At 39.5% G+C, this 17,545-nt stretch overlaps 2 protein-coding genes across 10 annotated transcripts in view; one reads left to right on the top strand and one right to left on the bottom strand.

Moving 5' to 3' along the window:
• myripb (myosin VIIA and Rab interacting protein b) overlaps positions 1-12,182 on the top strand; it is a 146,655-nt gene extending 134,473 nt beyond the window's left edge. For 6 of the 9 annotated variants that reach the window (XM_028568856.1, XM_028568849.1, XM_028568855.1 and 3 more), the window contains 8 exons: positions 836-985; positions 1,225-1,998; positions 2,284-2,349; positions 6,729-6,920; positions 7,015-7,176; positions 8,225-8,320; positions 8,656-8,716; positions 9,574-12,182. In XM_028568856.1, coding sequence (XP_028424657.1) covers positions 836-985; positions 1,225-1,998; positions 2,284-2,349; positions 6,729-6,920; positions 7,015-7,176; positions 8,225-8,320; positions 8,656-8,716; positions 9,574-9,617 — 1,545 coding nt within the window. In that variant the 3' untranslated portion in view covers positions 9,618-12,182. The remainder of the gene's footprint in view (positions 1-835; positions 986-1,224; positions 1,999-2,283; positions 2,350-6,728; positions 6,921-7,014; positions 7,177-8,224; positions 8,321-8,655; positions 8,717-9,573) is intronic. The other 3 variants (XM_028568850.1, XM_028568852.1, XM_028568851.1) reach the window with 3 other exon arrangements.
• Positions 12,183-12,402: 220 nt separating this feature from the next.
• On the bottom strand, positions 12,403-13,889 carry prlh2 (prolactin releasing hormone 2). Its single transcript, XM_028569921.1, has 2 exons — positions 13,618-13,889; positions 12,403-12,690 (listed from the first exon to the last, which is right to left on the bottom strand). Exons 1-2 carry the CDS (start codon positions 13,778-13,780, stop codon positions 12,485-12,487), a joined length of 369 nt encoding a protein of 122 aa, XP_028425722.1. The 5' UTR covers positions 13,781-13,889; the 3' UTR covers positions 12,403-12,484.
• Between the last annotated feature and the right edge of the window lie 3,656 nt (positions 13,890-17,545).

The raw sequence follows: 17,545 nt of genomic DNA, 5'->3' as shown, positions 1-17,545 counted from the left end.
GGGGGGGGGGCATTTTTAGGCCTTCATTCGACAGGACAGCTGAAGACATGAAAGGGGAGAGAGAGGGGGAATGACATGCAGCAAAGGGCCACAGGTCGTAGTCGAAGAGTAAACCTCTATATATGTGCGCCCGCTCTACCAACTGAGCTATCCGGGTGCCCGGCATTATGTTTTGAGTTGCCGTCTGTCCCATTCTCACGAACGGGCTATCTCCAATTTGGCACAAACATCCTCTTGGACTTAAGGATGAACTGATTAGGTTTTTGGTGGTCAAAGGGCAAGGTTACTGGGACCTTGCAGAACGCCTTTTTGGGCCATAACTCAAGAACTCATACTCTAATTATGACAACATTTCACACAAATGTCTAATAGGATAAAATGATGAAGTGATGACTTTCCATATCCAAAATGTCAAAGGTCACCTTCACTGTGACATCATAAAGTTCTGCAAAAACACTTTTCTGGCAAGTATTCAACGCTATAACTCAGGAACAGAAGGAGAGTGTTTCGTCAGATACTGAATTGGGGACACTAATCTTGAAACTTGTGATTGTATAGATCTTCTGTGCTGCTGGGTTAAAGATGTGTGTGAAGCATCCACGTTTTGCCAAATAATACACTTAATACCTTTTTATTAAATTCTTCAAACTCTTTACTACATATATTATATGAGTCAGGATAGACATGGATATTAACTGCAACTTGACTGGTTGGCAGAGGCATACGGCAATACAAGGCGGTAACTATAATTTATTTTTTTGTATAATCGTATTCTGAAGCGTGACCAGTAACTAAGTCAGAACTCTACTTGAGTTAATGTAATGTCTGTTCCCAGGTGATGGGAGACAGCAGCGAGGCGGAGGAGAGGCAGAGCGACCCGATCAGAAGATCACGGCGACGCAGGAAAAGCAAGAGAGAGTCGTCAACAGAGCAGAGCAAAGCTGGAGGCCAGAGCCACACACCGTCCTTCTACCCATTAGTACAAGTAAGATATCATCACACCTGCACTAACACTGCGCTTAGTAGCGTGTGTTTTCTAATAGATTCTCGCAATCCCAGTGAAAAATGTAGTGTGACATATTGTTTCCCCATTGGGAGGCAGAAGCGTTTGAATATGCAGTTCAGGCTCCCTAGTTTGTACTCTTTGTTAAATAATGAGTTGATGAAATAGGTGTACTATGCTTTCTGAGTATATATTTATGTCCCTTTGTCTCCCCACTAAAGGAGAACAGTGGTTTTTTACTCAATGCCCTTCTGAAGAGGGGTCTAAGTGAGGAACAGTCAGTACCTGACACTACGCCAATGGCCACAACTGCACCAGACGCCTTCAAATTAGACGCCGTGACACCCGAGCCAGATGACTTGGACACAGTGGCCCCGAATTCAGCAGCCCTGAGCCCTCCACAGCCCCACGCTCTGGCTCCGGGGTCCCAGCAATCACCCAGCAGCTCACGGCCTGGAGATCCTCTGGAAGAGGAGCTACGATCCAGACTCAGTCAGCTGGTCAGCCGCGCTAACAGCAAAGACAGCAGCTCATCTGAGGAGGAGTGCACAAAGCAGACAGATAAAGGAAGTGACAGACAGAGAGAGAAGATGAGGCCAAAAGACACTGAAAGAGAAAGGCAAAAGGGAAGTGACAGATTAAGAGACAGGACCGGCAGTAAAGAAAGAGAGAAAGTGTGTGAAACTGTGGAACAAGTGAATGGACAAGTGGTGAAAAGAAGTGAGAGACTAATAAAGAGTCCTTCAGTGAGAGAGGAAGGGAGAGGCAGGGAGAGGCGGTTAGAGATGGGAGTGGAATGTTTGGAAGAGAACATAGTCGACCGGGAGAAAAAGAGGGGAGAGAACAGAGAGCCAAACAGACAGAGTAAGAGACAACATAAACGAGATGTGGAGAAAGGAGCAGGACAGAAAGGAGGAGTAAGAAGGAGTGGATCCAGCACAAGTTCACCTGCTATTACACCTTCTTCCCAGGAGAGGACGCTGTCAGACAGCCAGGTAAGGAGATTAGAGAAAGCACAGTGGATTGATTTGTGTCCATCGCTCGTCTTCTGCTTTTGGTGCTTTCTGTCTGTCTGCCTTTTGATACATTTATTCTTTCTTTCTTTCTTTCTTTCTTTCTCGCTTTACCCTCGATAACTCTTAATCCTCCCACATTCCTCTCTTTATTTATGTGAAAATCACTGCTGTCCTTCTGTGTCCCTCATCCTGTGTTTTCCCTCTTTTTCTGTGCTTCCCTTCTTTTTTGGCTGGTGTGTGTGTGTGTCTGTGTCTGTGTGTCAGGACTCAGAACAGAATGACTTGGAGCAACAGCAGAGGCTTCAATTGCTCTCCTCTCTCTTACAGCAGGTGAGACATCGGTTAGAAAGCAAATGGATTCTGAGATGACTTCTGCAGGATGCAACTCTAATTAAATCTCCATCTTAACATGCACACACACACACACACACACACAGATGAAGCTTCAGGCCTGTACATTGCAGCTAAATTGGCATGTAGCATCAAATTGGTGCAGCTATCTAAACATAAGGTGGTAACATTTTAGCTGTTAGTCCCTCAAAAGAAAACAGCAAAGCATCAAGGTCTTTTGTCTAAGCCCCCTGCTTTGCAGTGGTTTTCAAGAATCATACTGAATACATATATCACAGACGAGCTGCAAATATAATTTATTTCATTTATAAAAGCCTCAAAAGGTCAGAATGCAACACAGCCACAGGCCCAGTTGTGTTTATGAAGACAACTTTTATTTCTTTCTTTTGACTGCCTCTGTGCTGTTGCTGTAGATCTCACTTTTTTCATCTACAGGTTTAACCATAGCTGAGTCAGACAGAGGCAGGTTGAGTTAACGTGGGTACACAAATATCTCCTGAAATGCATCGAGCAGGAGCATCCAAAACAATTAACATGTAGTACACAGTGACAAGAGGCATCCATACAGTATATCGAACAAATGACAATGACATCCTTTTTTAAATAGAAAAAGTCACTTGTGAAGGAAAATGCACCAACTCCCAAAATCGACTTAAAATCTGTGCAAAATTCTGGAGCACTTTTATTAATAGACAGATTGCATCCTGTTACGAACTCTAAGCAGGTTTTGGGAATGTAGTGTGTTCATACTAGAAACGTGACAAAATAGTCCATATCTGCTTGGTTCAGCTTGCGTGTGCTGTTGATATACGCTATTGTGCAGCAATGCTCTGCACACAGTAAAATGAATGAGCTTTTTCTTTCCAAAATTACAGTTTAAATTGTCCTGTAAAAGAGGTACATTGATACCTTGTATATTAACTACAAAAGAAAAAGTGTATGTATGAAAACGTGCACACTGAATGCTGTAAGTAATTTATTATGGCATTGGGACACAGCTATGGTCAAGATATCCAAACAGTCTGAAGTTGCTTACCTTTCATAAACTGGATGTAATATTTATGATCCCTTAGTTTAACAGCAGTGTTCCAGTATTGATATTTTCACATGGTAAATCCACTGCATTCATGAACATACCCACACAAAGACAGGTCGACACACATAAAATGCACACACACACACACACTTGGACAGGCACTTACATGCTCACATCCTGTAGTGTTACATCTGAGGCGTGTGGGTCGATGTTGGTCATTAGTCAGACTCATTATAAGAGCTCCTGTGAGTAATGTGTGTCTTTTAAAATGTGTATGACACATGTACTAGTGTGATCTATCTGTGCTGGTTTTCACAGCTCCTTTAGAAACCTACCAGGACGGCTCAGTTTGATGTGAATAAGGGAAAACCACAAAATATCACAGTCGTGACGATGACTGTGATATTTGTGGCTTTATTTTGTATTTACATCAAATCTACTTGACGTAGTTTCTAAATTGGCTCCTGATTACAGATATTTCCACAAATATAACTGACTGAGTTGAATTTATACATAAAAACTGTATTTTGTCGCTGTGTTCGACCTGTCAATCATTTGTGATTGATAACATGTTTACTCCGATGGCAGAATCATTTCATTTGAGACATTTCAATAGGTGACAGAGCACTTTTTTAGAGAGAAAAAACTTTGAACAGAGACAAGCAAAATAGTGCATGTAGGTGGGTGAGCTCTCTGCCAGGCTGGAGACAGAGACCAAAGACAACAAGTCTGTGGGGAAACAGGTAAAGCGCTTTGTGATTTGTATCTGTGAAATGCGCTCTATAAATAAACTTTACTTACTTACTTACTTACTTACTTACTTACTTACTTACTAGGTAGAGTGTCTCACCACCGAGCTCCAGAAAGAAAGGAGCTTGGTGAGCTTGGCTTGAGCTCAGTGAGCAGTTGCAGCAACAAAAAGATCATCAGCAGCCACTTGAGGCAGAGAAAAAGTCTCACACTGAAAGGGTGAAAGAGGATCAGGAGCTGATCCAGGATCTGAGGAGTGAGCAGTTTGCCATCCTGAGCAAACTGAAAAATAAGACTGGCGGAACCAACTTGAACCAACCTCAAGCCTAACCCCAAGCAAAAAGCTAAGGTAGAGGTCAGGCAGGCACTCCAACTAAGACCCGTACACCTCCCGTGTCAGCGTGGCTTTCCTCCGAGTGCTTCTGTTCTTCCCACATTCCAAAGACACAAATTGGACACTAAATTGCCTCCAAATGGCTTTAAAAAAGACTAAATAAAAACAAAAATAGAAGTTCTGCCTGTGTAGCTGTATTTTGCAGTAGTTGTAATGTTAAGTAGTGAAGTATTACACACAGCACTGAATGATCAATGTTTAAGGACAAAACGTCCAACTTGTGAAAGAACCATTGGGAAACAAAGCAGTTTGGTTGTAATAATAACAAAGAAAAGAAATACCAATACAGACATGCACTTGTATCTTTTCCATTTTCTCTTAACAGAAAGTGGATCAAGTTTTCTCGCTCTTTTACACATGGAGACACACACACACACACACACACACACACACACACACACACACACACACACACACACACACACACACACACACACACACACAAAACAACACACATAGGTATACTCACTCAGACACCTTTACAGATACTGCCGTCATTTATTGTTGGAAAGTCAATCAAACACCCACAAAAAGACATAAAACGACCACTCGGACACGAACGAGGCATACAAAAAAAAACTAAAAAGAGGCAGAATGACCAGAAAGAGACAATTGAAGTATTAAAACTTTTTTGCAATTGTGCCCCCTTCTTTAAATCTGTGCCCCAGTCTGGCCTCCCCATTTAAAGGTTTCCTGCTGTTAACTATTGTAATTGTATTACTAAACCACATTGCTTTGCTTATATTCTAGCAACTCATATTTTCCTTACTTACATTATATTTCTATCTTGATATGGAACCCAACGTTATTTTAATATACACGTTTAATCACATCAAAAACACAAAAATCACATCAAACATCAATATCCGTGTGACATGTTTGTGTGTTAGACTGTTTGATCTGCATGGTGATGGCCTGGTTCTGTGGAGAGGATGAGAACGTCAGACTCTTAACATCCATTTCTCCATCGACCAACCCAAATCAATATCTCAGACCGTACGTCTCTGCTTCTCAAGTATTTTTAAGATCGCTGAATGGTGTTTTTTTTTTTCTTGTAGCTGCCTCTCCTGTCACCGCCTAAAACTCTTCCTTTCACAGTATCGGTCTGGCTCAGAAGGATTAATACACCTCCTATCCTACTGATCAAAGCTTCGGCCAGTGATTCATTCATTATTGAATTACATGTGTCTCTCTTCACTGCCCTTTCCTTTTCTTGCTTAGTGTTTTCATCTATTGAAAAAGAAAATGAATTTGGAAACAAGCTTGGATTTGGATGGAACAAGCTGCTCTAGTTAACACTGACTGACAGTAAACTCAATTACTAAACTTTTTTTTCCATTTGAAAGTCTAAGGCATTTTGATATGGTCGTGGGAGATATCCGCTAACTGATTTGTACATCATTCCAAAATTAATGAACTAGTGACATTTAACTACACTTTTTTGGTGTCTTTTTTTTTGGATACTCAGGTGCCAATTTTCAAACTGAAAGGTCAAAACAAATGATTTTTCATCAGCATTTAAATTGTTTGGGTATTGCTTAAAATGGACATACAATCATGGAAATAAGCTTAAATTTGAAACATGATGAGCTGATTGAATTCCTGATTCCTCAGCTGCGCACCCAAACTCCATAATTGCTATCCTTCAGCCCACTGTTTGAAATGGGCTGCACACTAATAAGAGATATTCTATTCCTGAAAAATTTTAACTGATAGAAGCCCAAAAAAAACGATCTTCACTTCTCCAGCTTTGTCTTAGAAACCTTCTTTGTTTCGTTTTCCTCCTCCTTCGTCCTCACTACTGCATTTCTCACCTCCAGTTCTTTGTTCTGCACCTTCTGATGGCACACGCATGTTTAACAAAACGACTGATTAGGTAACATAGAAACGAGTGACAAATATGTGTTTATATATCACCTGCGTAATGGTCTTGTACAGAACCGTGCAGCTTGAGCAGAGGTGCTGATAAAGAACCTAATTGGGCCAAACTTTCTTTACATCAAGTCCTTTTGCTCCCAATAGCATATGTCTTCTCAGTTCATCACTGCACCCATTATTTATGGCTATTAGCCACCTAGATTACTGACGTGTGTGTGTGTGTGTGTGTGTGTGTGTGTGTGTGTGTGTGTGTGTGTGTGTGTGTGTGTGTGTGTGTGCGTGCGCGCTCTTCAAATGAAGCAGAAGTACTCGGCGGCCTCTCTCTGCAGCATCACCACCGAGGTGCTGAAGGTTTTGAACGCTACAGAGGAGCTGATCGGTGAGGCAGGAGGTGAGAGCTACACCCCATCTGAGTCCATGAGTGCTTCTCCCATCTCCAACAGCTCGGAAACCCGCAGGCTGGACCAGAGGCTGACCAAGATGGAGGAGAATGTAAGCTAAAAGGGCACCTTAGTTTTACCACTCAGTGTATTTTCACCCAATAATAAAAGGTTGAGTTTCAAAAATGTTGTTGTTCTCTGTACAGGTGTACCTGGCTGCTGGTGCTGTGTATGGGCTGGAGGGGGCACTGGGGGACCTGGAGCAGTGTGCCCGCGGTATTGAGAGTGGCACCTCAGACACAGAGCTGGCCTTCCTGGAGGACCAGGTGGCCACCGCAGCCGCTCAGGTTCAGCAGTCTGAGCTACAGGTGAGCAGTGGTTCTCAAACTTTTTTCAATAATGATAATGTACCCCCTTTGAAATATGTTTTCAGCCAACTGCCCGCTGAACAGTGCAAAACATTGTTGTTAGGAAAGTAAAGCCTATATATAAAGAGGTTTGTTTGTTATTACAGTATAATTTTAGGAATTATGCATAAATGAAATCTCACGTACAAACTGCAGTACTCCAAAGTACCCCTAGGGGTATGAGGGGTTTTCCTGGCTCAGAATGGGCCTTTTGGGGGGGGAGGACTATGCACAGCAGTAACCATGAGCGGTCCGCGTACAGTAGAGGCAATGAGTCTCTGTTACCTTATTTGACAGAAATCTATGCATTTGCCTGTTATTTCTGATAACAAAAATGATGGTGATGGCGCAGTGGATATGACACATGCCTTTGGTGTGGGAGATCTGGGTTCAATTCCCACTGCGATACATCAACCAATGTGTCCCTGAGCAAGACACTTAACTCCTAGTTGCTTCAGAGGTGTGTGACCTCTGACATATATAGCAATTTAGCTAAATTACATGTAAAGTAATAAAAAAAATTATATTATGCTTGAGTAAATAAAACCCCAATTAACAAAACTGGTTAAACAAATAATATTGATATTTAAATAAATCACTGAGAGAGCCTGGTATAGCCTGAATCTAGAGATTAGCTCTCATATTCAAGTTTATATTCTGCTTGTTCAACAGTTGTTTGGTAAAATGCTCTTAAACACATTTAGTGAGGATTTGAATTGCTATTTTCATTCTCAATTCTTGTCATTTTGGTGCTGGGGATTTGCTGGGGCTGGCTAAAACCTCTTTGGGGGGGCGCCTAAAATTCCTCTATGCAGTAAAAACCCTGGGTATTAGCATTTGAAAAAACACTGTACTAAAGGACTACTTCTCTGCAGCTGTCTTGTTCTTCAGTTTTGTTTGTGCCAAACAGCCCCTAAATCCAAAACTTTTAACCCAACTCAATGATACCGTTGTTTTTTTATGTTCTATTGGATTGTGCTTTTAAATGAAGTCTGTGTATCATTTTAAGATTTCAAACATTGAGGCCAGGATATCGGCACTGAAAACCGCTGGGTTGAATGTGACTGTCTGCAATCATTTCTCCAAGTTCAAGCCAAAGGCTAAGGTAACTCACAGCCCCTATACCTAACAATTCTCCCACACAGCCGTATGTGCAATGTTTGTCTGGTTGTGTACCATTTTATCACAAAGTACCGGTATGTTAAGTAACATTTGCCTGTTGTTGGTCCAAACGTCTAATGCTAAATGCTCATAAAAGCTGTGATATCTATCATAGGTATGCCTGTTCCACTGAGCTTTTCTGGATGTGTACACTACTCTATCTTACCTAAATCTGATACTTAAAGTGAGAAAATTAGAAGATATTAGCAGCTCTGAGCGAGGATGATTTGCTAATTTTGAATGTATATGAAGTGTATAATACAAATACTCTGATTACAGCCTCAAACCCTGGACTCATCACGCCATCAAAGGAGGAAGCTTCCAGCCCCTCCACTGAGAGGTACCGAACTAGTTTTAATTTTTTGTGAACACAAAGAAAAAATTAGTATGCATAAATAAATAAAATAGTTTTAATTATATAATATTTATATATAACAGTTTATATGTAATTTATATATACATATATATATATATATATATAGTGCTTGAAATTTAAATAAAAAACGAAAGTATTTGCTCAAGTAGGATTAGCAAGCCCTTTGTGTGTAGAATGATTAAGGTTATATTTGGAGCTAAATTACTTTCTAGAGAGGGGGAGTGAGATGGAGAAGAGTGGACCGTTGACGAGTGGACCTTTAGTTCACATCACACATTTTGCGCTTTGTCCTAAAAGAAGAGATTGGCAGCTAAATGGATGTAAAAGTGAATACATCTGCTAAGTAACTGAAAAGCTCCATCAGATGTAAAGCAGGCAAATGGAAACACGCACGGTACAGGATAAGGCTGTTTTATCAACCAAAGAAGAAGACGACGCTTCCTTTTGATGTCAGTGAATGGCCTTTTTCTGTTGGGGCTGTCTTTATTTTCATTTCTGTCTCTTTTTTTTTTTTTTTTAGCAGCATCCACACAATAGCTCTGATTCAGGTTAGCTTTTCAGCACAGCTCCAAAGACAGACAGCGTGCAGGACAATGGGGCAAAATCAGTGACCAAGACTTGTAATCATATCATTGATTCCAGCATAGCGTGTCCTTATTATCAGTCCATCGTACAGTATGCTTTAAATGTATAGCTTGGAAGACTGTCCTGACTTATAGAAGTCAGCTGTGTTCATCTTTATCACATGTAATTAATATATTTATTTTGTACATGCTACTTTGCTTAATGCTGTTTTTTGTTTTTGTTTTTTTGCATTTCAGAAAAGTTGGAGCCAGAGCTACAGGTGAAAGTGTTTCGGCCATAGTGACAGTCAGCAGCATAACATGTCCCTCAGGGCCACTTCAGAGCCCCAGGGACGGGGGCCCGTCTCATCCAGTGCCTTGACCCAGTGTCCGCCTCCAGCTCCAGGCCAAACAGGGGCCAACACCCGCCCTGTGCGACCTACCAAGCACTCAGCCCTCAGCCAGGCACGGTACCCTGTCAGTCAAAATGCCTCACAGAAAAGATGACTGGCTCTTTCCACTTTATCATCCATTTTCTCCTCCTCTCCACGCACACAACATCAAGCAAGGATGACTCGACAGTCTGTGTCTCTGCCTTAAAAATCTGCAAACACTCCTCATGACCCAACTGAAATAGAATATCTGTACAGACAAAAATAACTCTCATTTCCTTTTTCTATCTGTTTGCAAGAGTATTGTGATTTACTGTACAATGAAGATGTGGAAAAATCATGTGAAACTTTCTGTGATTCAGTGTCCCAAAAAGAGGCTGAGCCGTGTTTTATACTGCATCTTCTTTCTCACCAAATGAAATGTCATGAGGAATCTTATCATAAGCCCCTTAAGAGCTTTTTTGGATGATTGTCCATTCTCACACACACACACACACACACACACACACACACACACACAGCTATCAGATGGTAATCCTCATTTGGGGAATGATTGTAACACCTTTTGACATTTAACCATTTTAAGAATAAATGGATTTACCAGAAAATCAGTGTTTAAATACCCAAATCATCAGGGCCAAAACATGTTTATCCTCCCTTCCTGACGCTAAAATTGCTTTATGGCAATAATGGAACACAAAGCACATTTGGGAAGTCTGTCACTCTTTGTAAACATAGTTTTAAAAAGTTAAAGGAATAGTTTGGGGAAATTCAGGAGTTACAGGAGAAGATCAATGTCTGTACAGTAAATATGTAGCCTGTTAGCTTAGGTTATCATAAAGACTGGAAACTGGGAAAAAAAGATAGCTTGACTCCTTTTTTTAAAAGGTAAAAATATAAGCCGAGCAGCACTGCTAAAGCTCACTGATTAACATATATTTTTTGTTTATTTAAACTGTACAACTAGGCAAGTATTGTTACCTTCAGACAGAGCCAGGCTAGCTGTTTCTTTAACAGCCTTAATGTGGAAGCTGTGGGCTTTTAAATTGAAATGAGTCAAAATAAGGTTTGAATAATGTCTGAATGTCAGACAAACTCAGCTCGACAGATTGTCTCAGTAGGTTTGACATTCAGGTTCGGTCTGACAGCCTTCCCTCTTGCAGCATTCTTCAACCCAAAGTCATTCTCTTCCTCAGTCATTTTCTTCATTTACTATACTTTCAAACGTTGTGGCCTTTTATTTGAACAAAAAAGGTATTTTCATGTTTCCACTTCGCTGGGTTATGTCCGAACTTTCGTGCTGCGTTCAGAAAATCCTGTAAAGATTTTTACATAATGAAGTCTGATGGGCTATATGACAAATGCCATGAAACCATGATTTTGTTACAAGCAATTTATTTTTGTACTTACTGAACGTTTTTATGCAATACCACCGAAATAAGTACTATTGCAAATTAAAGGCTTTATTCTCTCCTCAAAGGAGCCCTCCTCAGTCAGTCCTATTAGACTCTCTCATGTGTGATTCAAAGTGCTTTCAGTGTATACCTGCATTTACCATTTGATATTCTGCCAGTAATGAAAATGGTAAATGTTACAAAAACACGGGTGACAAGAGGCATTTTTTGGAGTGGCTATAGTACGATTCATACTGTATTTGTACTCCTTAAACACTAGATTTGAGAATACTGCCTTTCATTTTGGGTTAATTTTCTTCACTCTGTGACCACTTACATTAGTCAGAATCTCAGTTAGCCATGCATACGGTTGCCAAAGTGTTTGCTCTGACTATACAGCTCAAGAGCAGAGTTGGATTTTCTGATGGACTGCTTGAACTAAAAGGTGTGATAATCTTCAGTATGAATGCTCAGCCCCTTCTATTAGTGACCTTTTCATCCCAGCCTTTCACATCTCGGATTTTGCACATTGATCCTGTACTTTTGTCAATCTTGTTCTCCCGAGGTGTCGATGTATAAAAGCATGTTTCTGGTTTTATCAAAATTGATGTAAAATTTCCCATGAAAAGCACAGCCACAAGGGTCCAATCATTAGTGTCCTGTATTTTTCTAATGTAAAAAAAAATATCTCATCACAGAATTTATTAATATATGTATATGTGTGAAAAGATGGATATGATATAGAATAATATGTGTATTGCCCAATCATAGTTGACGAATCTTTCAGTGTTGTGTGCAAGAGACAGTGTATAATTGTCATGACTTGTCGGCTGGATTCACACAGGACGTCTAATTTACGGAAACTGTGTCCACTCCGAAATGATGAGATTCACACAGAGCTAAAAGCAGATCTCACTTTTGTTCCTGTTTAAATCCAGTGTGAATGACTACGATGAGGTTCACTGTGCACAGCTCCACAGGAGGGCCATTCACTTTTATGTGCAATCGTTTGTTGCGATCCATATGACATGTTGGGGAAAATATTAACAAGCAAAAAATACAGATTCTCTATGTGCCACAGTACTCAATGTACAATGTATTATGAAATGAATAAAATTTGCAAACTTAAAAGCTTTCTCTTTTGAACAAAAATGTTTGTTGACAAACACATATATAATCACAACATTCTGGTTTATTAATCAATATAGAACGCATGTTTCTGTACAGATATCAAGGATCCTATCAACCAAGGCCTCATAGCAGACACCAGAGATAAATACAGTTAAGAGCTGGAGCAAAAGAGTATGTAACTTCAATCAAGATTAAAAAAAGAAAAGAAAAACAAGACCCTAAGTTTGCAGATGAAGGGAGGAGGACTCGCTGTCACGGTAACCAATCCCTGTCTTCCCCATCCAGCATTTCCCCCATGTTCTCCTTGTTTCTGAGGCTGCTGAGCAGCAGCCCTAACGTCCTGAGGACAGGCTGCATCCGTCCGCTGCCCAGAGTCTCCAAGCTGCTGTCCCTCTTCCCGAAGCGCCCGATGGGTCTCACCCCACGCCCCACGTACCAGAATGGGTCTATCTCTGGACCTGTACACCACACAAGTACATCAATGGCAGACAGGGTTAATTATGTGTACAATATTAACAGCTCATTTGAGAACAGAATTCACTTTTGGGGAAACGTTGGCAAGCACTGAAAGTTTCTTTCGATGCTGGAAACGACTAATACCGAAATACTGTGATTATTATGTTCAAAACATTACTCCCAGAAAATTGTGACTTTATCATGCTTTTATTTCAATGACTCCATTTTTAGTCCTAAAAAAACCTAAAAGATTGGTACATACAATCTTTTTTATACTACTAGCCTACTACTTTATAATACTCTTGTCGACATACTGTACACTGATTTTCCTAGCTGATTTGATGCGTTCAGGAACTATATGGATAAATGAATTTCAAGTCATTGTGATATAAGCATGTGATACGGTACAGGAGTGTACAGAAAATAGTATAGTAATAAAACATTTCTTCAACTGCGATCTAAAGCAAATCATATTCAAATATATTTTACATTTAAATGAAACCACCAGGCTATATTGTGCCAATGAATACAGCAATAACCGAGCTGCTTTTGTATTGTATCACAAACTAATACACTTTAGTAGATTATATGGTGAACTAGTCAAGGACAAATAAGTGGATGATGATATTCCTCATGTTGAGCATCTCTCTTTTAAAACAAACAGCTAATACTTAAATGCAGTAAATGTGACTCTGAGAGGTTTTTCAAAAATACTTAATTTCTAGAAGTATAATAAGTATAATAGTAAACAGAAGAAAAGAAGAAGGATATTGTTCAGGTATCTTCTATCTAGAAAGTAGAAGAAGGTCACTGAACTCACCACTAGGAGCCAGGAACAGCCCATAAACATTCTGTATGCTAAAACGTATATTATATACATATATATATATATAGGCCTATATAAAAAGAAGAATAAAACCAAGTCTTACTTCTGTTGTCGACATTGTGAACAATGTGGAAGTCGTGCTCCACCGTGGTGCTGTGAGCGCTGCTGAAGCTGAAGGAGAGGAGGAGGAGGAGCGCCAGAGCTGCAGACAGACAGCGGCTCGTCAGGACGCAGTGCCGGACACCAGCCGCTCTCCCGGGCAGCATGCTGTGGACTCGCTCAAGGCACTAGAGAGGACGGAGGGACGCTGGTCAGTAAAGTAGCCTATCAACCACCGTTTAAGGAAGGACACTGAAAACAGAAAGACTTGTGAAAAAAGAGCCAAAGAATGCTGCAACTCATACAATTAGACATAAAACATATCTTAAAGTTAGGTAAGATCATTAAAATTACTTTCAGTATTATAGAACTGCACTTTCAGATAGGAACATGATACGAGATTATTTATAAAAGATTTAAAAACACCATGAAATAGGATTAAGTCATTTAAATTCCATTACTAAGCAGTTAGCACCAAAAAGCTCATATGTGATATTATGATGATATATATATATATATATATATATATATATATATATATATAACTGAATTTACTAGGATTCAAAAATACACGATGGTAACCATTACAAACTGTAGTCTCAATATCATAAGTATTCACCCCGTTAGTAATGTAGCACAATTGTTAAAGCAAAGTGTTAAAATAGTTAACACAAATTCACCAGGAGGAACCCTCTTAAAATAATTGGTTAAACACATAACCTGTGGTGTCCTCCTTCTTTTGCATTTAATACAGTGAATCTGTAAAAAAAAAAAAAAAGGAAAAAGAAAAAAAAGAAATATACAATCTGAACCCCAAACAGCAGCTCCTTACCCTGGACTTTGGTAATAGGCTGAGGTCAGTTGGCGGAGGTCTGAAGTCGTTATTGTGGAGCAGGTGTGCTCCAGCTTATATATGCATGCTGCTCATGTGGTTGTGGAATGATGAATCAAGAACGTCAGTCACACACAGTGATCCCAGACAACAGGATGCATCCCCCCCATCCCTTCTCATCCCCTCCTCCCACTCTTTAAACCCCCTCCTCTCTTTGAGAAAGGAGCTTTGGTTTTGGAGTTTTTCTGATGTCTGTCACGCAGCATAGCAGTCCATCAGGAAGTCAATGACACAGGGACAACTTTAAATTAGTGAACATGGGGAGACCCACCGCCTCAAGTAGGTCTGTCAGACTGACTGGGATCTGTGGTGGGCGTTTTTTGATGAGCCTTTCATCGATCAGTTTGATTACAGGGGACAAGGCAGGACACAATCAGCTATTGTTGAGCAGACGGTCATGTCACCGGAAACTAAGCTTTTGGAACTTTCTTAATAATAATCCACTACAAAGATCATGAATGCAAGCAGCCCACTGCCTCTGTCACTCTGTTAAGATATAAAAACAATGTCTGGTAGTTAAATACCAGATTAGATCTTAAGTTTGAATAATAATAATAGTATTTCAAAGTGATTCAGGAAGGAGTGAAAGCTTTAACTATACTGTAGGTGCGTGTGAATTCATTCTACTGTATGCCACGCACTTGCCACCAGTATGTGCTGAGAGGTGACAGTGATGAATAACAAGTGAAAGGTCAAATGTTCTCAGGTGTAAGGTCTCCTCGAAAAAACAATGTCTGTAAAGGTCACGATACTGTGACAATGCTGCTGAAAATGTAACCTTCAAGGGGATCTACGCCCATTTTCAAAAGTCATACATGTTATTCCTAATAGTCTAAGACGGTTCAAAATTATTAGTAAACATAAAAAACCAGAGTGCCACAACGAAAGTGTGGAACTGCTCCATAGACAATAAATTGAGAGAAATGTTACGGAGAGCTCCCAGGGTAATGTTCTGAGTATAGACTGAATCACTGTGACGTCACGCTAACACAAAAATCACTTCCAGGTAGACAAATGGCAGTTGATATGAATTGCAGAGATATGTGAAATCGGCAAACTTGTTTATTTCTGTTGTCATTTTTAGCCATAACTGTTACGTATATATATATATATATATATATATATATATATATATATATATATATATATATATATATATATATATATATATATATATATATATATATAGTTAAACACAGTGGTTCAACTTATTTGACGTTTCGGCTGTGCTTATTTTGTGTACTATGTTGCTTTGCTAGCGTCTTTGATAAACCAAATCTAGTGTTACGAACAGCAACATCTCACCGCCAGTCTGCCTAACTGCTAGTTTGGGTGGTGTCATTTCTTCAGTCTGTGGCCCAACAGGCAAATTAGGTCTCCAACCTAATGTTAATGAAATTGTTGAAATATGAAAGCATCAAACATGCATTTTAGATGAATGAGATGAGAGTATATCATTTTGTTCCTCATCCCCGTTTGCTCAGCGCTGTTAAGTTGTATGTACCGGACACAGGACTTTTCTACCTAGAAGTTATTGTAAACAAACATTGTGATTGGGTCTATATAGGTACAGTTTCTGTTTCAGAACTGAGAACCCTACATTAGAATAAAGCTCATTTGTGTATAAAACAAACATGCTGTGGGTCCATAAAATCAGTCCTGCATTCATTGTCTTTGGAGCAACTCCAGACTTTATACTTGATGACATCAAAAGTTTGAGACTTACTTCTCTGGTTGCTGGCTTTGAGAGAGAGTAGTTCATGTTCACAATTTGATTGACCTTTCTTCAGCCATGGAAATCACATATTGGAATTCTTAATTTAGGTGGTGTTCCCCTTTAAAGTTGCATATTGTAATTCATTCTTTCCGTTTGGAACTTATTGAAGGGATACATGCTTATTTGCAAAGCCAAGTCAATGGATTCTGAACTAGATGTAGAGCTAAAGTTGTCAGTGAATCAATTGGTCAATCGACAGAAAAGCAAAAGTCATTTCAATCTTTTTTTCATGCAAAACATTCGCAACTTCTCAAATGTGAAAATGTAATGCTTTTCATTTTCTTATATGATAGTAAATTGAATATGAGTTTTGGAGTTGTCGTGTCTGAAGACATCACAGATTTTTTTTCACTGTTTTGTTGACAAATTGATAAATCAAGAAAATAATTAACATATTAATCTATAATGAAAATAAATAGCAGCTAGGTACATTTGCCTTTTGATCAGAATAGTCACAATGTGCATAGTGTATAAATGTGAACATTTGTACTGTACATTTTGAAGAATTCAAAGGTTAGATCACAAAATATGACACTTCTGACATCACTTTCTGATGTCAGTTTCCTTATATGGTATTTTAACTGGTAGAATCATTATGATCCCGTTGAAATAAACGTTTCCCATGTACAATATAATCATCTAAAACTGTATTAAAGAAAATTGGGATGATATCAACGTCCTGCGTAGCATGTGATGTAAAAGGGTGCATGTGTGTTACCATGTGAGTATGTGCACGTACACCTTCGGGCAGCACTTTGGTTCTCCACCACGCATTAGGGCAGCCAGTACTCTGTCATGATGGTGTATGGTGCAGATACAAGCCCTGCCTATGGGAGAGTATATGGCTGCAATAATGAGAAGAAAAATACCTGCGGATGTGTAATAACATCACAACATGGAAGAATCCTCAGCTAATGAAGCTAATGTAAATTTATGATAGGAAGCTTTTATTTGAAAACTGTGAATGGTTCGTTGCCTCTTTTTGATGCCCAGTCACAGGCAGGTGTGAAAGGTTTGGTCGTCCTTGCTTTGTGGTTAAAATGTGGTCTTGTTTATGAATAGATATAATCGATTTTTATTATAGATTTAGAGTCATTCTAAACCTATTTTTATGCATATGGTCCTTGAATCATCACTGCTCTAAACTCACTAAATCCCCATATTTAATTGAAAAATACACCGCTTAGGTTCACTTTTTCCACATTTTCCCAATTCAAGATGTGTTCTTTTGTATTATAGTGCCGCGTCTGACATGTAACACTA

The sequence above is a fragment of the Perca flavescens genome, chromosome 22 (genome assembly GCF_004354835.1).
Source record: "Perca flavescens isolate YP-PL-M2 chromosome 22, PFLA_1.0, whole genome shotgun sequence".
Classification (NCBI taxonomy): Eukaryota; Metazoa; Chordata; class Actinopteri; order Perciformes; family Percidae; genus Perca; species Perca flavescens.
This window is presented reverse-complemented; position numbering and strand designations above follow the sequence as displayed.